The sequence below is a fragment of the Urocitellus parryii genome, chromosome 2 (genome assembly GCF_045843805.1).
Source record: "Urocitellus parryii isolate mUroPar1 chromosome 2, mUroPar1.hap1, whole genome shotgun sequence".
Lineage (NCBI taxonomy): Eukaryota > Metazoa > Chordata > Mammalia > Rodentia > Sciuridae > Urocitellus > Urocitellus parryii.
In genome coordinates this window covers 94,681,095-94,702,591 of record NC_135532.1, presented here as the reverse complement: position 1 = coordinate 94,702,591, position 21,497 = coordinate 94,681,095, and the positions used below count along the sequence as shown (strand labels likewise).

Sequence of the window (21,497 nt, the reverse complement as noted above, 5' to 3'; positions counted from 1 at the left end):
GAACCCGGGCCGCACGAATGCCAGGCGAGCGCGCTACCGCTTGAGCCACATCCCCAGCCCCTGCTGGTGGTTTTCCACGTATCCTTTGGAGGGGCTGTTCTTCTCTCAGCATTTCCTCACATATTGAATAGACTGAGGGACTCTTCTTTCTCTTTAGCCAGAAGTGGATTTCCCTATCCCACCGGGCAGAGGCAGGAGTTTAGAGTCCGTGCAGAGCCGGCCCCAGGAGTCCATCAGCATGCCCCAGACACTGACCAGCACACTGGAGCACATCGTGAGCCAGCTGGATGTCCTCACTCAGGTAGGCCATGATGTGAGTTCACTTAGTTGCCCATACTTGGTCTGGCATTTGGACCATTTGAAGTTGGCCAGCAGGTGTTGGGTTTTTTAAAAAATCTAATTAGCGTGGACTTATTTTCCAGCCCAAATTAATGAATTAGCAGTTCCTTTCTTGGGATTTTGGCTCTTTGAGCCATTCAAACCCTGGCCAGGCCACTAGATTCCAAAATCCCCAAAGCTAGAGCTTGCCAGAGTGCCCCCATCCAGCTATGGCCTGGGCCACACCAGAGCATTGATTGTTTATCCCACTCTTGGCTAGGTGGGCATTCCAGGGACATGCCAGGGAACTGAGCAGTGAGTGAGTTAAGGCTTCTAAGAGCACAGCCTGACACTATTTTTTATCCTGTGAGCAACCATGGAGAAATCCCCAGTTCTCAAATCTGGTACACTTATCTGTAGTGTGTGGTGGTCATGGGTGCTGCCTTCCTCATTCATGGTGAGGATTAAGAGATACGAATTTCTCAGGCTGGGGTTGTAGCCCAATGATACAGCGCTTGCCTAGCCTGTGTGAGGTGCTGGGTTCGATCCTCAGCACCACAAAAAATAAATAAAATAAAGGCTCATCAACAACTAAAAAGAATTTAAAAAGAGAGAGAGAGAGAGAGAGAGAGAGATAAGAATTTCTGCCAAGTGTTTGGCCCATGTCTGTCTCTGGGTACCTGTTCAATACATGTTCACTGTGACCCTTATCAGCAAAATAGATGTGGCTCCAACTCCAGAACTTGCTGTGACAGCTTGTAATACAGATTCATAGTGCAGCAGTTTCAGTAAGAGAAAAAGCTCAAACAAGGGGTGACAGTCAGCACTGGGGTCATGCCTAGTGGAGCATCTCACTTCAGGGAGTGAGAGTGTCTCTGGCAGAGGTAGCAGTCTGCCTGCAGGTCTGGAGGAGGCAGTAGGCACATTGAGGAACTGAACAAAGCCCAGAGTGACTGGCATGTGGCATGTGATAGGGCTGGGAGCAAGGCAGGATTTGAAGGTCCTACAAGGCCTTGGTTCCTTGGCTCTTGATACCAGGTGGGGACTCAGCAGACCCTCTCTCTGCCAGCACATGGGGGAATAAGGGTGTGAGAGGGACATGGGGCCCACTGGGAAAAGAGAGGTGTGAAAATGGGGAAAGGGGAGAATGGTTTAGCCCACAGGAGGCACGCACAGGATCCTTGATGTCTCTGTCAGACATCAAGTGGTGTGGCATCCTTTTCCTGCCTCTGGATCTTGGGCTAAGTGAGAAAAACTCCTCCACATTGTATCCTATCATCCATGACATGTCACAGTAAACAGCTAGGACTGTACACCTTGGGCCCACAGATGGACTCTTACAAGGGAGAGGCCAGGTCTCAGTGGCTGGGGTTTATAGGACTATTTCCAGACATTTTGGAGAGCCTGTTAACCCCTGGGAAGAAGGCCTGTGCTAAAAGAGATGTGAGCAACGTGAAGAGACACTTCAACCCTGTCAAAAACCACCTGTGTTCCTCACAGCCTCATCAAGTGAGAGATCAGGGGAGGTGGAATCAATTAGAACTTTATAGGATAAAATTGGAAATTAAGTCTAAGAAGATGGTTAAAAATAGCTTCATTGGATACAGAGGAGTATATCATTAAAAACATTTCCTGTCACTGTTTTAGGGGTATACATGGAAGGTTTTGTTATGTGTTAGCAATTAGGAGAGTCTGGTAGTAACTTTACAAGAAACTTGCATCATAGATTATAAGTGATGGCTTTCCTGTGGCCTGGCACTGGTGTCCAGTCCCTCTGGCACCCTTGTCCAACCTCACCATTCAGCCCCTTTGCACATCTACCCACTATCAGATGCCAAGACATCAACCAGTTGCCTGTTTTGCAAAATTGACAATGTCTGTGTGTTCCTGGATGCTACAAAGCAAGGCTTTCCTACTGGACTCAGGTGCCTGAGGAAACCTGGACTCCACAGAGGCACCTGAGGTTCAGCTGTTTTTTTATACAAGGTACATTTGGGTTAATCTGGCCATGCTCTCCTGGGGCTTTGTCATTAGCTATTTTCCAGGCCCACATTTCTCTCCTGGCCTTGGCACTCTAGCTGAGGTACCAGCCAGAGCCAGGGCAGTCACCACCAGTGGGCTTTAGCTTTAGGCTTCCCTGCCCCTCCTCTTGGGATGGACTCAGCACAGGGCAAGTCTACAGCAGGAGTCTCTTTGAATGATCTAGATGGACCCAGCCCTCTCCTAAAGTATAGAACCAGATGGTCATTGCTATCCTTCTTCCCAAGTGGCTTATGAAGCCAGGCTCCCCACTCAGCCTGTGGGTACTGGCCTTGGGTGCCACCCTTCAGCAGGTACTTCTCACCTTCTGCTTGGGTCTGAAGCACCTCTCTGCTGTGGAGCATGGGACATCTCAGTCACCCCAACACTGACTCCTACTTCAAACATGTCCATCTGAACCATGCTATTCTGCTCTGTCCTGTCTCCGTCTCACTGCCCCTTTCCTTCTCTGTGAGGAAGTCTGCTTCAAAGTAACCTTAAGGAAAACGGATCTTCCATGTCCTTTGTGCCTTCTCCCTGCTGAACATCCTTCCAAGGGAGAACCAAGAGGGTGGCAGTGGCCAGGCAGTGGGCAGGGATGTTTACTGAGTGGGTCATAGAGCCCCTGAGTGATATGAATGTGGAACCCCTCAAGGCCTGCTTTACTGCTCAGCAGGCTGGGTATGGCCCAATGTGGCGAGGCAGTCTGAGGGTCAGAGACTCAGTCTCTGCACCTCTGCAAAGCAAAGGCCTGAGGCCAAGAAACCGAGGGAGCCCATGGTGGGGAGTGACTCAGAGAAAGTCAGCTTCATTGTGGCTTAGCTCAGTGAGCTTGGACAAGTCACTAAGACTCCCATGCTTCACTTTCTGAATCTGGAACACAGAACTGATAGCAGCTCCCATTTCACAGGCTTTGGGGAGGATTAAGTGTGTCCATCTGTGGAGCTAGTCAAGCAGTGCCTGCCAGTGCCATACGCTATTGACATGTTCTGTGCTGCTCCTGCTGCCACCACTGTCCAAGGCACCAGAAGTATCTCTTCAATTTCCCATTACCTTATGAAGCTATTCCCTACCCTGTCACAGAGAGCCATTCTTTGGTTCTGGGGCAGAGGTGGCTAGTTCCCTCTGTACACATTCATAGAGCCCATTTGTGGGTGCCCATGTGAGAGACCTAGTTCCACCCTTAGATAGTCTCCAGAAGCAAATCTGCTGATGTCAGAGCCAAGACCCCAAGGAGGAGCAGATAGCTGGGGCCACAGGTGACAGGTAGGAATAGTGGGGAGGGGGGCGGCCCAGGATGCAGATCAAGAAGACCATGGGACCTCTGGTGTGGGGTAAACAAAAGACGCAGCCCAGGACTCTGGAGCATGGTGAGACCCTAAGCAGCATGGAGTCAGAGCCTGACCCAGTGGAGACTCTGGGGTAGAGTGGATATAGGGACCATAGGCCTGTACTTAAGAGAGTGACAGAGCTGTCATGGCCCGACTCCTGGGAAGTGACTTCTGCAGAACCAGGTTTCACTGCAGATAGGAAGAAGCAGATAATGAGATGAGTAGGACTGTAGTGACCTCTGCCAAGGCTTCTGACTGACCTCCAGAGTAAGGAATCAAGTGGGGCAGCTTTCCCCTAGCCCTCCTAGGGCAAGAGGCCTCTCAGGTCAGGAGGAAACCACATTGACCTAGGGTTTGTGCAGCATCAGAAACCCTGTCCTTTAACTCCTGAATTGGAGTTGTACTATTTGCTGTTTTTATAAATACTTTTTATAAACTGAATATACTATTTTTCTTTTTTTTTTTTTTTTTTTTTTAAAGAGAGAGTGAGAGAGAGTGAGAGAGGGGAGAGAGAGGGAGAGAGAGAGAGAGAGAGAATTTTTAATATTTATTTTTCAGTTCTCGGCGGACACAACATCTTTGTTGGTATGTGGTGCTGAGGATCGAACCCGGGCCGCACGCATGCCAGGCGAGCGCGCTACCGCTTGAGCCACATCCCCAGCCCCTGAATATACTATTTTTCAAAAGTAGATTTATATGGGCTTTGGGGTGATCTTTTAAGATTCTATTTCCTACCTGCCAGTGCCCTCCTGAGGAGGCAGTCTTCAGGTGTCCTGATCTGGTCAGGTCTCTCCAAATTGTTGTTTTAGATAGAAAGTTTTTAAGAGCTTAGGGCTCACATCGTCGTCATAATTATCGTCATCCTCCTAGTGCTTATCTGAGGCCTGTGACTTTCCTAGGACTTCCCTTTGCAGCCCTCACTTTATCCTCCCACCTGGTGCCTGGCAATGAGCAGTGACCGCTGTGCCAGGTACAGATAGGGTATTCATAGCGACTGGCTTATTGTGCCTGGATCAGCCTTGGGGTCCACCTAGCCTGGTGATCCTGGCGTTAACACTGTTGGGTCAGTGTCTCCAACTTTCCTTGCTAATTTTTTTTTAATTTAAATTAAACATTAAATTAATTAAATATTAATTTAATTAAACAATTTTTTTAATTTTTATTTTTATGTGGTGCTGAGGATCGAACCCAGTGCTTCACACACATGCTAGGCAAGCACTCCACCACTGAGCCACAGCCACAGCCCCCAGCTCTTTTAAAAAAATTTTATTTTGAGACAGGATCTCACTGAGTTGCTTAGGGCCTCACTAAATTGCTGGGGCTGGCCTTGAACTTGAGATCCTCCTGGTTAGCCTCCTGAGCCACTGGGATTACAGGTGTACACCACTGTGCCTGTCAGTTTCCTCCCTTATGAATAGGACCCAAGCCTGCTTGGGTCCTTTGGGTGCTATTGTGAAGCTCTTGGATAACTGTGTATACTGGGCCGCTGCCAGCTGTGTGGCAAAGCACAGGGGTAAACTGACATTGTATGAGGAACAGTGTAGGGGGAAGCACTAGGGTAGCCTGTGGCACAGGAGCAACAGAAGTGAACATTCCACAGGCCTCTAACCTCTGGACTTGAGTTCCAGGAATGTTTGTGAGCTGCCAGTGAGACTCCAGTGTCTGAGTAGGCAGGAGAATGAGAGGGAAGAAACAGAAGAGGGCTCTCCAGCCCCAGGAGGGAGGGGGATGTAGGAGATAACAGAGGCACTGGGGCGTAAGTGGAGCTGTTGAAAGTAAGGAATGGCTGGGGTTGTGGCTCAGCGGTAGAGTGCTCGTCTAGCATGTGTGAGGCCCTGGGTTCGATCCTCAGCACCACATAAAAATAAATAAAATAAAGGTATTGTGTCCAACTACACTTAAAAAATAAATATTAAAAAAAATTAAAAAAAAAGAAAGGAATGGATCCTGGAACCCATTAGATAAGAACTTTGAATCTGAACTAAGGCATAAGACCAAGATTGAAGCTCTTCAAAGATGTGTACTTCTTGTGACAATTGTTCTTTGAATCAAGTTGTCATAGTGATTTTGGGAGAATATGTATTTCCTAACAATGGAATTTAAGTTTTCCTTGGAGGATATTTTGCTCCTTAAAAAACCCCTAAGGGAGTTCTCAGGAAGCACTGGTCTGAGGTCAGGATTGTATGTACTGTGTGCTATGTGCTACGTGTGCCTCACTTAGTGTGCATCTGTCCTTCATGGTGCAGGGTCTCTTGGGGCTTGGGTTGTGGCTTAGTGGTAGAAGGCTTGCCTCACATGTGTGAGGCACTGGGTTCAATTCTCAGTACCACATATAAATAAATGAATAAAATAAAAGTCCATTAACAACTAAAACAAAAAACAACAAAAAAAAAAACAGAAAAACAGTGCAGGGTCTCTGCTATGAGCCTGTCTGCAGCCCCCTCCCCTCCCCTGCCCAACACAAACCTGTCCTATAGCTGCCTCGGGTCACTCACCAACTCTTCTCTGCTAAAGAAGAGAAAAACAGGGACCAAGAATCAGACGTGCCAGCTGCTGTAACCCACCTTTGCCTCTTTCTGGCTTTCCATAGGGTGGAGATTTTAGCCCAGTTGGTAAAGGCCTGTGGGATATCCACTCCTGTTGCTCCTATGCCATAGGCCACCTGGGTCCTTGTACAGCATGGACTTATTGCTTCTCTTGGTCTATGTTGTGGTGTGAGCCCCAGAGGTCAGCACCTCAGGTGGGGCTGGGACTTTTCCTGGGGTCTTATTTCCTCTGCCTTGCCTAGTGGAATCTAGCCTGGAACCCCTGGTAGCCTGTTTGCTTGATGAGGGGCATTCCGTGGTGATCCAGGCTCAGGCCCTGATCTGGGTGCTCTTTCCCCTCATGCTTGTGTTGGGGTGCTGCCAAATTCAAGGGTCCTTTTCACAGATACTGGAAAACTAGTCATCAAGCAGAGAGAGACTGTCCCTCCAGATAGCATTCTTCTTGCATGAGATCCCTGGCTTCCTCCCTGGAGAAGGCCAGGGCTTGGTTACCCTTAAGAGTGACAGAGGTTCAGGTGGTATCTGCTAGTCACTGAGGCCCTGGACCTTCCTTGGGGTAAAGGGATGGATTGAGGAGCTGTGGACAGTGACCCAGGAACCGGGGAGGCAAGGACCTGGTTCAAGTCCAACAAGCAGCTTGGTGGTTTTGCCTCAGAATCCCACAGAGAAGTTATTTTTTACTCGAGTTTCATGTCTTGCTGCTTTTTAAAAATACCAAGCCATGAAATTCCTGTTCCAACTGTTTTTTATGGCACCCAGTGCTTCAGGCTGGCCCCAGCAATGCTGTGATGTCACGTTCAGGTTCCTGTGACTCATGGAGCTGGGCTCCAGGACTTGCAGTACACACAGTGGGAACCAGGCCCACCCAGCTCTGCTGGTTTGGGTCTCCTTGGCAGTTAAACTTATAGGTTATTCAGATCTGCAGACCTAACTCAAGAATTTTTGCTATTTGATCTGGAGAGTTAGAGAGAATTGACCACTTGATGGGATATCCTAACCACCCCCAGCCCCTGGGTCCTGGCAGTCCCCTATTAGATGCGTTGCTGAGGTGAGGCATCTAGTTCCACTAGTGGGAAGGTGGGATTGCTGCACCCTGCTGCAGGTCAAGCTGCCTGACTGCTCTCTGGGACTCCTACTGTCCTTTGTTAGGCAGGCCAGCTGTCTATGGAAGCATATCCAGATCTCAAAGTAGTTGCACCATTTTCCCTGGGGACTGGTCCTCCCAGGTACACCCCAGCCCAATTTATTGGGAAGGTATAGAGTAGAAGTCACCCTGTGTGCCCTTTGGTGATCCCTGTTTACAGGGTATGTGCTGCCCTCCAGTCATTACCTCACTCCCAGGCAGGGCCTGCAGAGTGGTGGTTGGTTTGTTTCTCCAAAAGCAAACCTCTCCACATCATGACATTTAGCTGCCCAAGTGGATTTAGCCACTTTCCTTTGTGGATAGTCAGGGCTGCCTTTTTAGTCAAAGTCAGATCAAACTCACTTGGGCTTTGGAGAAAGAACCTCTTTTTCCCCTCTGTTAAGAGGCTACTTCCTGCTGGGCATCATGATGCACTCCTATAATCCCAGTGACTTGGGAAGCTGAGGAGGAGGATCACAAGTTTAAGGTCAGCCTGGATAATTTGTTTATCTTAAAAAATCAAAAGGGGCTGGGGTTGTGGCTCAGCAGTAGAGTGCTCGCCTCTCATGTATGAGACCTGGGTTCAATCCTCAGCACCACATTAAAAATAAATAAACAAATAAAGATATTGTGTCCATGTATAATTTAAAAAATTTAAAAAAAAAAGGACTGAGCTGTAACTCAGTGGTAGAGCACTCCTGGGTTCGATCCCTAGTAGTATAAGAAAATAAAAAGAAGGTACTTCCTAGAGGACAAAGGACTCAAAACACTGTCTGATGGGTAGCAGAGATATACTTGGTGCCTGATTCTAGCCACTTGCAAAGGGACTAGGGAAGAATGTCTATCTAGACTCCTTGCCCCTCCCCAACCCTGTTGCTCACTTTGACGTTTTATCTACTGGCTCCCCTGGCTTTGCAGTGAAGAGAGATGGGGAAGATTGCACCTTTCCCCAATACCAAATCAGGGCAGTGTGCAGCTTCCTCTCATGGCGTGCAGCCTGCTAGCAGCACTCAAAAACTGGCTCCAGTTTATTATTGCATGGGGAGCCGGATGGCAGCTCCCATGGGGGATCTGGCAGAAAACTCTTGCTTTCCATCTTCTATCCCGTCTGCGGTTGTGGCAGAAGCACCCCCTCCCTGAAGAAGCTGCAGATTGAAGGCCCCTGCCTGCCAGATGGGCTGGGCAATGGCTGTGGTTACCTCTAAAGCCTGGGAATGTTCACGGTCGGTCATTCGAGATTTCTTCTGAGGCTCCAAGCAGGCCAGGAGGTTGGGGGAGGGCTAGAAGATGACAGGCGGGAGTGTGAGGGGCAGTAAGGTCCACGCAGGGACATCTTACTAAGGCTGACTTGGGATGCGTTTTGAGAAGGATGAGGGGACTCCAGGTGGTTTGCTCTTATTTCTTTTGGGGACCTGAGGGCCCTCCAAGGAAGGGTCAATCAAGCACAAAACCTATAAAAGGACCTGTGAGTGTTAGTGACTAACAGCCCCAAATGGGCCTGCCTCTTCTGCGATTCACCAATCCAAAGCTGACACTGGCTGCCTGGTGTTCCCCCCAATGAGGCACTGCTACAGCAGGCCAGGGAAAGCTGCAGGAAGGCCTCTGATCAGATCCAGGGATGGGGGGGTGGCGGGGGGACTTGACTAGAGCGAGAAGAGTTGAGTAGGAAGAAGCCTTGAATTTAGCAGGACATGGCATTTGGAGAACATTCTGATCTGGGCCCAGTTGGCTCCAGAAAACTGGCGACAGTGGCAGAGCAGGTTTTCCCACGTGCTTCACAGGGCAGGGGGAGGCCTATAAGAGCCCACCCTGATGGCCTGTGCTCTTCTTTCTCCCTGTGATTGTCTGATTAAGTTGGGCTTCATTGTGATTTTCCAGGCCTCCAGCAAGTACAAAGTAATTTCTTGAACTTGGGGTGATTGTGTTCTATGGGGTATTAGTAAATTAACTACTTGGTATGGATTGTGGGGAAAGTCAGCCTCTGAAGAAATAGGATGTAGAAGGTGGCCAAAGCCAAGATTCATGCCCCATGCTTAGCTTCACTGGACTCACCTGGGAATCAGAACGCAGCAGAACCGATGGTCAAGTGTGACTGTTGTCCTGCCTTGAGTCCTGTCCCTGTCAGGCACATGGCTTGTGAGAAGATGTGTTTGAACTTTGGCAGTATGAGCAGGGTCGTGGTTCAAGTCCTCCCTGTGTGAGCAGTGCCCCATCAGTCCTAGGAGCACTGGCTTTACAAATGGTAGTGAACGATCCCACTTTTTGTAATTTTTTTCTTTGGGGGGAGCAATGATATGGAAAGGCTGTGTTTATTTAAAAGAAGTTGTAAAGTCATGAGGGAGGTAAATTAGCCAGGATTCCTTAATCCAGTGGCTAATCCACTGATAGAAAATAGTGTTTCGTGTACTTCCTGGAGACAGCTAATCCTCAGGAGAGGCAGGGGTTGGGGATGCAAAAACATCAGAGAAATCCTAGATCCCTGAGATAATATGAAACAGAAACATGGACCCATAGGCTCAAGGAACCAAAAGCTTACTTTGTGTTGTTTGCAGCAGACTGTGGGGTAAAAGGGAATGGTTAAAAGACAGTAGCTGAGCCCAGAAAATTTCTTTAGATATTTGTATATTATGGACCAACATTTTGTGATCCTGGTCTCTCTAGCATGTCAGGGAGTCTCCATTCCTTCCCTCTGAAGTTTAGGCCTTGAAGCTTTTAGTCATCATCAAGTCAGGTCTGAGGTGGAAGGGGAGGATCCCTGCTGTTTTCCTGACTCGCCCCCACTTTGTCCACCCCCACTTCCTGCTGAAGCCAGAATACTTCCTCCAACCCAAGGCCAGCTGGCGAAGGGGCTGGCCCCTCCTGCCTGCCCACTCTCCCTCCCCCACCATCCCCTTAGGCCTGCCAGGTCCAGGGCCCAAGCTGCTGTGAGTGCTCTTCACAGCCAGGTAGGCTCATCTCCAGACCAGAGCTACCTAGTCTCTGTCTCAGGGACCTGGGCTGGCAGGAGTGTGCACTTCCTGCTTCCACAGTACTCAGGGCCAGGCATTTGTCAGTCTGCTACTCCATGTGTACCTCCTTTGTGCCAGGAGCTGTCTGGGAACAAGAAGACCATCATACGCAGGAACAGACAAAAAACTCTCTCCTCATTGTGGTGTCACTAGACTGACTGATGTAGTAAGCTGCTTGAGGGCCAGTATTTGTACCCTCAGACTCTAAGGGCCCTGTGCCACAGACCATTAGGCAATGGGGCCGTGACTGGGCTGAGAGGCAGAATCTGGGTGAAGGAAAGGCCTAAACTTAGCCCAGCTGCCCCTATCCCTAAGGAGCTGGGTGGTCCCTCCATCTCTCAGTCACCCTTAACATGTGGCTGCAGACTGGCCAGGTCACCATCAGCAGCGTAGGGCTGCCTGTGTGCACTTGTGTGCATGCCCACACATGGACCTAGACCAAGAGGCGAGCTGGGGCTGGGCAGCCTGTGAGCCCAGCAGCCCCACTTTGTTTTGATAGCTTGTAAGACCCCACAGCAAAGAGGCTCCCTTTTATTGCATCTGTTTTAGATCTTTAGAATCTGAGTGAAGTTAAAACCATGCTACAGGGGAGATTAATTCCACATTTTCCATCTTTGCAATGAAACCAAAGGAAAGTTAGACATTGTATATAGCACAGTAGAAATCAGGACTTGATTTGAGCCAGTGGCCAGCCCTAGGATATTTCCCCAGGCCTGGCACAAGTGCCCCTGGTGGTGTGGCAAGGTGACTGCACCTCTCTCTTTGATCCAGGCCTGGTGGGATCCCTTACCCCCTAATAATCTGACTCCTGTGTTGGGGGAGGGGAGGTCTGGAGAACCCCAGCCCCTCCAGGGAGATCTCCTGGGGGAGCTCAAATCAATCGCAATCCTGGAAATGATTAAAAGCAACTTTCCATCACAGGAGAACTTTAAAAAGCAATCAGACCACCATGTGCCCCGATGGTTCAGGCCCTCCCACGCTTGACTAAAGCCACCTCTTTATGACCCAATGAGCCCCATATGTGCCCAGGGCTCCCCTGTTATCCCACAGCTCAGTCAGGGCAACAGCTGGGGGAGTCACATTACCCACAGGGCACCCTGTGCCCAGCTGACAGAGCAAGTGCTGTATCAATGTTAGCTACTAATATGAGTGTTATAGAGCTCTCCAGAAGATGCGTTGTACAGACAAGGAAACTGAAGCTGAGTCAGGGAGCTTGCCCAAAGCCACTTAGCAAGTTAGTGGTCCAAATCAGACTCAAACCTGGGCCATACAGCTCTGGAACCTCTGCTCTTACCACACAGGACAAAGCTGCCCCACTAGGAATCATTCTGTCAGCCAAGGGCTCACACCTGCGCCACAGCTTCAGGGAAGGAAGGCAGGCCCTGACCCTAGGACTGAGTGAGGTCAGGAGGGCTTCTTAGAAGAGAAGCTAGAGCAGGCCTTCAAGAGGATAGTAGTGACCAACGACACAGGACCCAGATGCCATGTGAGTGCCACGCTAAGGAGTCTGATCTTCATTCCTGAGTTCTTGGACAAAAAAGGGACATAGCAGAAGTAATGAGGAAGGCGGGGTGGAAGGTGATCCAGGAGTAGGGTCAAGGGAGTCACCAGGAAGTTGAGGCTTGAAGAGGGCAGGGCAGGAGGTGAACCCACAGTACCAACAGGGAGGTGTTGTCCATGTCGGTGTCCTAGTGCAGGAGAAACCCAGCGGGGCAGGGGTGGCCTTCCTGAACCTGAGAAGGAGTCTGCTCTCAGCAGAGCCCCATTGGCTGAGTACCCTGACCAGTGGTGCCCTAGTTGGTGTCACGCAACAGTCAGGGATGCCTGGACAGCCTGGCCCTGCTGTGCTCACACTCCCGCTGCCCTCTCCCAGGTGCCATACCTCTGTCCAACACACCTCCCTTCTGTCATCAGTCTCAGTGGCTCCTCATCTGATGGGATGGAATGCCCCATCTCCTAGCTTCCCTGCCAGTCAGCCAGACCAGGCAGAGTGCCCAGTGGGCATGTGGCTGCATGTTGGCTCTCTGCCTCTGTCAGTCTGGCCCAGCCACCCTGTCACCTCTATGCTACCTGTCTTCCACCTCATGTAAGAGACCCAGAAGAGACTCTCTGTCCTAGAAAGCAGTACCACTCACCATAGAAGACCCAGGCAGCACCTAAAGGAGCAGGAGGTAGACATGGGGAAGTGCCCTGCCAGGGTGAGCAGGGACCACTGGGAAGAAGGGCCACCCCAGAGCTGGATAGGAGTGGGAGTGCAGAGGGAAAGCCTCAGGTGAGGCTTGCACACGTGAAAGTATTTTTAAGGGTCTAGCTGAATGTCTGAGAAATGTAGATAGAGTGGCCAGCTGGTCACCTTTGTTCTTCACCATCAGTGATAGTGGAGCAGCTTTGCCAAAAGGCAGCCCAGCTGGAACTGGTACTGCAGCCACACTGGGGCCTAGAAACCTCCAAGAACCAGAGTCTCTTGTTTGCTACACATGGTGGATGCCTGACATGTGAGACATGGGAGAGTGAGAGATGCTGTTGAATGCCCTGTGAGAGTCATGGGGGGCCCTACAAGTGTCCCCACAAGTGTCCCATAGCCCTTTGGGCTCCATCTTTCATGAGAGGGACCTTCAGCAAAGGTGGCGGCAATGGTAGCCTGGGAGGAAGAGCAGGTACTGGAAGGGGCCTGGCTCTGAGGTGCACCCTGATCTGTTTTTGAAGTGCCAGTTCAGTGCCTCCTGTCCCACCACTTGTGGGACCAGGTGTGGACAGTTCCCAGACTGCATCTTTTCCCAAGTTCATTCTGGAGCCAGTGCTCTACAAAGTGGCCTTCGGCATGTGGGAGCACTGTCTGCCCTGGCTGTACCTACCCAGACCTGTGATCCTAGTGACACAGCCAGGAAGTAGAGGCTCCCCTGTCCCCTTCTCTTTCTGACTGAGGGCCCTGAGGCCCTTTCTCTACCTCCCTTGTGCATGAGCAGGCCTCTCCTCTACTCTCCCACTTCAAATCAGCCACACTGGCCTCTTGACAATTCCAACAGTGCCTCGGAGCCTTCGCACCTGCTGAACCTTGTACTTGGAAAGCACTTCCATTGATATTTACTGTGGTATTTCCTCACAGAGGTGGCACTCTCCTTCCCAGGCCTTCCAGCCCAGCACCAGCCCTAGAACAGGTGAACTGTGTTGGGGGGGCTCAGCCCCTGTAGGCCAGACAGACACTCCATTCTACTCTCCTTGCTTTGTCCTCACACATAAGTGAAAAATGGGTAAAACAGGAAACCAGTAAAAGGAGGAGAGAAAAGAGCTGAGAAAGAGATGCAGGGTGAACCCATCTCAGGAAGAAACCAACTAGGGAGATGGAGATGCCAGGGGAGGTCAGACTGTGAGGAAGTGGGGAGACTGGGGAGTAAGGGGCCAGCAAGAGAAAGAAGGAACAAAGGAAAGGCCTCATAAACCCAGGAAGAGCACCAGGGGTTGTGACTACAGGGGGAGAAAGGGGACGTGGGCCAGAGGGGCTGCGTACCCCTCCACACGTGTCAAAGGCAACCAAGCAAATCCTGCCTGAAGGTGGGGGACTCATTCTCTCAGAGAGCTCTGACTCTACTCCTCCATGTGACACCCAGAAAACTCTTCCCTGGACCTATAAAGAGCCTATAGGAATGTCACAGTGGACTGTGGATCCAGGCAGAGGCCCTTCAAACTCTCCCTGGCCTCTTATAGTGCTCCAAATTCCTGAGCCCTCATCACACAAGTCAGAGAATCTGAGATTTCCCCTGGCCATTCCAGAGGCCAAAAGAGATGCATCAGCCTGGGCTCTGTCCTGTACAGGGCACCTGAACTGGACACTTCAGGCCATTGGTAGGCATGGGGGACAATGTAGGAACTGAACTCAGCTGTTCTAAGTCCTTGAACCCTATAGGGCATGAGCAGGCCTTTAGCAGATACCTATTAACTAGTGCTGGTGGAGAAAAAGGAGTCTAACTAAATTGGTGAGGTGGAAAGTGGAGATGTCTTCAAAATGGCCCCAGTGTGAGGCCCAGGTGCCAGACATGTCTCTGAGGACTGGCATTTTGGTGCAGCTTCTTTGGGTGTCACTACAATTTTTAGGGAACCAAAAATAAAAGCCTGTCATTTTAAAATCAGTTCATTTTATACCACCCTCAGAAGGCCCTTTAGGGTGTTACAGAAAATGTCTTACACATCTTGAACTGTGAGGGAGGGAGGTGCACCCGCATGTCACATAGGAGACAGATCACTGTGTCTTTTCTGTCTTTTCTCCCCTATACAGGAACATTAGGATTCAATAGAATGCCATTGTTGAGGCTGTTAGGAGAGGATTTTCCTCTGAGAGCTCAGGCAAATGAGTCATGCTGGCAACCCCACTCCCGGCCCCAGCTTCTAGACCCTGGCTAGCTGCTCGGACCCTGCCCAGCTGGCTTCTCACCATGCCCTTGATTTTGATCCCCAACCTTAGCGCCCTCATCGGTTCACCTGGTTGGACCCTATAGGGCACTAACAGGGTAGTCCCTCTCTGGTCACCTGCCGAGTAGCCAGGCTGCCTTCAGTGGGGTTCAGTGGCATTGCTGGCATCACTCTGAGCCCTGGCAGGGCCCTCAGCTTACCTGCACCAGATTCTCCTTTCCAGTATGCAGGGCTTGTGGATTCACTGCCCTCCCCTCCTGCCCCCTTACCATCCAACTCTCCCATGTCGAGGACGAACTCAGAAATGCAAAGCAGCCCGGCACTGTGGTGCTCATCTATAATCTGCTCAGGAGGCTGAGGCAGGAGGATCACAAATTTAAGGCCAGCCGCAGCAATTTACTGAGACCTTGTCTCTAAATAGAATAAAAAAGGGCTAGGGATATGACTGCCATGGCATGTATGAGGCCCTGGATTTCATCCCCAGTACTGAAAGGAAGGGAGGAAAGAGGGATGAAGGAAAAGCAGCTCTGCTGCTGTAGATTTCCTCCCTCTCGGATGACCCTTACACTCAACATGTCCCATTTGAAGCCTGTCTTCTGCCTCTTTTGCAGGGCCAGTCCTTGACCTGTGTCACCTTCTGTCTGGTATCCCTCATCTGACTCACCACCAGGTGGTGTTGGTCTGTTTTTTGAAGATACCTCTGGTTTTGTCCACTTTCCTCCTGAGCTCCCCTTCCTCTGTCTAAGCCACTACCATTCCCTCTCATTCTTGTTTCCACGTTGCCTTCCCAAGCCACCCAGCTACTTCCCAGCCCTTCACCCTGTGGCTTCCAGAGGGGCCTCTCCACTCTCTTTCTGCTGCTCTGAGAGGGAGGGTGAAGCTGCCCACGTGGGCTGCAGGGCCAGGTTCCCTTCCTGGACCCTCTCTCCTGGCTTTGGCACAGGAGCCTCCCTGGGTCCGTCCCACTTGCTCAATGCCTTTCCTGCCCCCCACCCCCCACCCCCAGGGCTCTGTATACACCGTTCCTTTGGCCACTGCTCTTCCTGCTCCTCTTCCCTGATGAGTTCCTTCTCCTCCTTTGCTTACTCCTCACTGCCTCAGGGCACCTGCGGCCAGACCCGTTCATTCTTTCCAGCACAGCCCCCTGGTCTATGTGATTGTGTGTAATCTCTCCTTAAACCAGTGCCACACTCTGAAGCCAGGCCACCAACCTTCATGATCCAGATTTGTTGTGGATAAACTAAGTAACTTTAGGCTAGTTGTTTACTAACACTGTGCCTCTATTTCTTCATCTGAAAAACTGGTGATTAAAAATCCCTACCCTGAAGGATTATGCTGGGCACAGGGCAAGCACTCCCATGAGCAGACTGTTAGGAATCATCAGGAGGACTCCTCCCCCACCCAGAGCTCAGTCCTAGATCTTCCCACTGGTCTCCCTTGAGTCTGGGCTCCATATCCAATTTAGAAAGAACTTGGAAATTAGCTATTGATGTCAGGTGTAGTGATGCACGCCTCTAATTCCAGCAACTCAGGAGGCTGAGGTAGGAGGTTCACAAGTTTGAGGCCACCCTCATCAACATAATGAGACTCCGTCTCAGAAAGTTAAAAGGGCTGGGGATGAAGCTCAGTGGTACAGTGCTGCCCCTGGGTTTGATCTCCAGTACCAAAAAAAGAAAGAGAAAAGAAATCAGATATAGGGACCACCAGGGCCAGGGAAAAAGAGTGAATTTCTTGGTTCCTCCAAGGTCAAAGGACAGACAGAAGGAACCTCAGAATGAAGACATTCTGAGGAAAAGTCTGGGCCCCAGAATAAAGACTTTCCAGCAGATCAGCCATCTTTCCTGTCCACCTTGCCCTGATAGGCCCACCCAGCAGCCAGAGGCCCATGAACATGTTTTCCCTCATTGCCCCTGCCAGGGGACCCAACCTGCTTCTCCTTGGGTACTTTCTGGGGGACTGGGCCAGAGGTCTGCTCCTGAGTAGAGCAAGGGGAGAGGCAATGTGGGCCAAGGGGCTGCTTAGAAGATCAGTTGTCTTTTTTTTTCTTTTTTTTTTTAATTAATTTATAGATACATGACAATAGATTATATTTTGAGAGATTATATATATACGTAGGACTGAAAGATCAGTTCTCAGTTGCCCTTGAACAAAAGAAAGTTGAGACTGCTGGGCTGTGGATCATGGGCTCTCACTGAGACTTCAGGGTGATTGCCTTTGAAGTATAGTCTTGTCTCTGGGCCTGGCCAGGACAGACCCTGTGTGGCAGGAAAGTTCCCTGGGCCAAAAGAGTATGAGGCAAGATCAGCAGCCAGCAGCCCTTTTGGCCAGCCTCAGCTGGCGGATGGATCACAGGTGTGGCCTGGGCTCCCCGACATGGAGCTGGGCAGCAGAGGGAACAGCAGCTGCTTTTGTCCTCTGGGCACTAGGGCAGCACATACTTACTGAGCCCTCCTGTGCACCTGACCCTGGTGTATGCTTATCCTTTATTGCTCTTAACCAACAGGTAAAGGTGATACACACTATGAAGAAGGCCACGTGATCTGACCTTGCCAGGGATGTCCTCATACACCCTATCTGCCACCCCACATGCTCTCTTTCCCCTTCTCCTGCAGGTTTATTTATTTTGGCTTTATTGTATGCTTGATATCTGGTAGTTTAATTCTCCATCTTTGTTGTTCTCATTCATGAACTTTAAAGTCAGTTTGTTAGTTTCCATCAAAAAAAAATCGTGACAATATTTTATTATAATGGGAGAAAACTCTAAGAACAGTATTTCTTTTTTTTATTTTATTTTTTTTAAAGAGAGAGTGAGAGAGGAGAGAGAGAGAGAGAGAATTTTTAATATTTATTTTTTAGTTCTCGGCGGACACAACATCTTTGTTGGTATGTGGTGCTGGGGATCGAACCCGGGCCGCACGCATGCCAGGCGAGCGCGCTACCGCTGAGCCACATCTCCAGCCCCTAAGAACAGTATTTCTAAGTTTCAACTTTATCATGGGGGATTCATGTTCTGTGAAAAAGAGGTCTTATGCTTTATTGGAGTAGAATATTAAGAAAAATAAGTGCCAAACAACATTCTGTTTTGTTTTTTTTTTGTTTTTTTTTTTTTAAAGAGAGAGGGAGGAGGGAGGGAGGGAGAGAGAGAGAGAGAGAGAGAGAGAGAGAGAGAGAGAGAGAGAGAATTTAAACATTTTATTTCTTAGTTTTCGGCAGACACAACATCTTTGTATGTGGTGCTGAGGATCGAACCCAGGCCGCGCGCATGCTAGACGGGTGCGCTACCGCTTGAGCCACATCCCCATCCCCCCAAACAACATTCTGATGAACAGAAACCTGAAAAGCCTCCTCCTCTCCCCACCCATCCTCCAGGCTCAAAGTAGGATTGGGTAGCATCAGATGGGGCCTGGAAGTGCCTGGTAGTGAGCTCTCTGGTGGCTACCTCCTGGCATCTAGGCAGTAGTGTAGGCTTAGGAACTGGAGGAAGTGGAGACCACACTGGAAAGGCACAGTTACTCAGAAGCTTGGCTGAGAAAGAGAGAAGCTGAAGAAGGGCAGGGAGGAGAGATGCAGGTGTGAGGGGAGTGGGCTTTTTAAAGGCTGTCTATAATTTGCTAGGAAGAACCCCACCTGGGCTGGCAACCTCCATTGGAGACTCGTAAAGTAGGTGATATCTTTCTGTTCAAAGGAATCTAATATTGACACATTTCAAGGCACATTCCTGCTGAGCTGATATGTGGGTCCCCTTGGGACTAAGCGGAGGCCCTGCTGTGCCGCTGATCCAGCACCTCACCCACATGTTTTCTAGACCCACTGTCTCTGCTTTTAGAAATTGGGTTCCTAGGAAAAGTTAAAAAAAAAAATTACAAGCAGGAACGGATACACAGCAGGCTGGGCTCCTCACTGTGGCCTTGAGTCTGGGTGGGTTGTCCATCAGAAAGAGGCTGGATGAAGAATGGTTTGAGCTGTGTAAGTTTCTCAGCAGCCAGTGGAAACTTCCAGGAATGCTACTCAGGCCAGCCAGGGGCTGTTTCCGTTGCCACTTTTACGAGATGCAGACCCTTTTTCCCCCTTTCCCTGGCTGGCCCGCCAGCGATGGGGACGTGATGGTCTCAGCTCTGCCTCTCAGGGTGCATTGCAGTTCATGTTCCACAGGCAGTGATGTTTTCTAGCCTCTATACCGTGACCTAGAGGTCAGAACCCTCACAACCCTGGGGCCAGCTCATTTAAAGAGCCGGTTGGAGCACCCTGCGTGGCAGCAGACATCCTGAGGGATGCTGTGAGGATTTATAGCAGTCTTGAAGGGGAAATTCTCTCCCAAAATGTTTTAATGTTTTATTAAATGTATGAAAGGAAAGTTCACTTTCCACTGGATCAAGGCCCAGAACCTTCATGGTGCCCCTGGGATATGGACAAAACCTCTTGGGAGCATCCTCAAGTGAAATTATCTGCCCATTTTGTGGCCTGTGGGCTACACAGTACAGGAAGCAAGCCTGCGGTGTTCACAGTGACCTCTGCCACACTGGGCTCATCCAGTGGCCAGTGTAGGCCTGCTGTGTAGTAGGCATCAGCAACCCTCAATGAGGGAAGTAAAATGAGCCGAGCCATTGTACCAGCCTGGACCAACCCGGGCGAGGGTGGCATGTGACTGATGGACAGGCCCATGATAGGTCAACCCCTCAGTGGCAGATACACAGGGGACTCTTCTGTTGTCACTGCTCAAAGCTAGAGGAGGTAAACAGGTCTTCATGGTTTGTCTGGGAGCCGTGTCTATAAGATTGGGGCTGACCCATGGAACACGTGCAGCCTCAGGTGGCTAGTCCATGGGCAGCTATCATGCTGGGTATAGGAGTGAGACCAGGGGAGCAAGGACTTAGCCTCAGGAAGGCAGTATGATGGCAAGCATGGACACAGTGGCCAACATGGGTCAAGCTGCATGAGTGTCGAACACTGTGCTGAGTTCCCTGTCCTGTGAGCTCAGCATTGTGCTCTCCACTTACAGAGGAGAAAAAAAAAATGGCTCAGAGATGGAGCTCTCTGATCACTCTGGGCCTAGCCTACAGACAATACATTCCTACAGGTTTCTTCATTGGACTCACACAGAGGTGCTCCTGGGCTTAGGGAACTGATTTCCCAGCTTCTGTCCCCTGCCAACCTGGGAGAACCCTCAGGTATAGAGGGAAAGGGCCTGCATCAGGACAGAAGTCAGGTGGAGTGCCTTCATTTGTGGGTGCAGTTCCTCATTGATGGTCTCTAATGGTATATGGACAAATCCTGTCCAGAGAAGGAAGCTGTCTAATGCCAGGCCACCAGAACTGGGGATTCCTGACCCCTTAGTTGTCTTTTGGCATAGCCCAAGGCTGTGAGACCTGCCATCTGCTTCCCCTCACTGCATTCTCCCCCTAACATCAAGGACCAACCATCCAGAGACAGAAGCAGTGCACATAAAGGCATCTGCCACCAGAGACGAGGGGCAAGGAAGAACTCCACGCGTTCTGGCATCAGGCTGGTGGCCCCTGAATCCCCTGAGTCTGTCCACTATTTTTTTTGCAGACAGTGTCCATCCTGGAGCAGCGGTTGACATTGACAGAAGACAAGCTGAAGCAGTGTCTGGAGAACCAGCAGCTAATCATGCAGAGAGCAACACCATGATCAGGGGAGCAAGAATCAGGAGCTTGGTCGATTTGGGGGGTGGCAGGCCAGGGGTTTGTACTGCAGGACTAGGGTAATAAATAAAGGGATTCAGCTCTGTGGGAATTACGTCCTTACCGAGCCCAGGAATTGTGCAGTTCTGCCTTCTACCTTGCTATCTGCATCAGGAGGCTCTTCTGGCAGTGGGAGGCCCCAAGTGGGTGGGGCCCACAAGAAAATGCTTGAGTCTCACTGGCAGGACCACATTTAGTTTAACCTGAAGGAGCCACTTGATACTTCTGGTGTCTCTGAGTCCTAAGATTGTGGGCTATCCCTCTGGAGAACCTTGCTTTTCACTCCATTACTTTCAGCCATGTGACTGGCTTTTCCCATTCCATCCATGACTTAGAATTTGACTGCTCAGCCAGACACTGTAACCCAGACTCAGGAACCTGAGGCAGAAGGATTGCAAGTTCAAGGCCAGCCTGGGTAACTTAGCAAGACCCTGTCTCAAAATATAAAAAGGCTGAGGATGTGGTAAAGTGCCACTGGGTTCAAGTTCTAGTACCAAAAAGAAAAGACTGCTCATTGGTTGGATGATCCAGGCCCAAAGCAGGCCCATCTGAGTCAGGTCAATTTAGGAACAAACTCTGTGGAATGGGGGTAATGGCTTTGCAATGACATTGATTTCTGTTCCACATATGTTCACTTGGGCCTGGTGGCTTCCTCCTCTCTCTGCTCATGACAACAAAGGAATCTGGAAATTAAAACTGACTTTATTGACTTGCTGAGGAATGGCTTGTTCTGGGTGAGACCTAGTTGGTCCTCCCATCCCCAGGGCCTATAAGGGGGGAATGAAAATGGCAAAATGGGATGCCCCTGTCCTTTGAGTATTGCCTTTCAGGCCCATAACACCCTTCTTTGTAGTACTGATGGAACAAGGACTACCAGAACCCCCTACATGCCTCCTACCTCCCCCTGGCTGGCCCCCACTGGCTTCTGTTGGGACTGGGGGGCTCAGGTACCCACCTTTCCATTTGTTCAGTAGGGTTTCCTTAGGCTCCTTCCTCTGCATCTGAGCTGGGAAGGCCAGGGCAAGTGCCTTCCCTATTACTAC

The 21,497-nt window shown here is 50.2% G+C and overlaps 1 protein-coding gene across 1 annotated transcript in view; it reads left to right on the top strand.

The window, feature by feature from the left end:
- The window catches only part of Poc1a (POC1 centriolar protein A), a 73,192-nt gene extending 52,123 nt beyond the window's left edge, over positions 1-21,069 (top strand). Inside the window, exons 10-11 of the mRNA XM_026383931.2 lie at positions 158-301; positions 20,303-21,069. Of these exons, the coding sequence (XP_026239716.1) occupies positions 158-301; positions 20,303-20,401 (243 nt within the window). The 3' untranslated portion in view covers positions 20,402-21,069. The remainder of the gene's footprint in view (positions 1-157; positions 302-20,302) is intronic.
- The last annotated feature ends 428 nt before the right edge of the window (positions 21,070-21,497 follow it).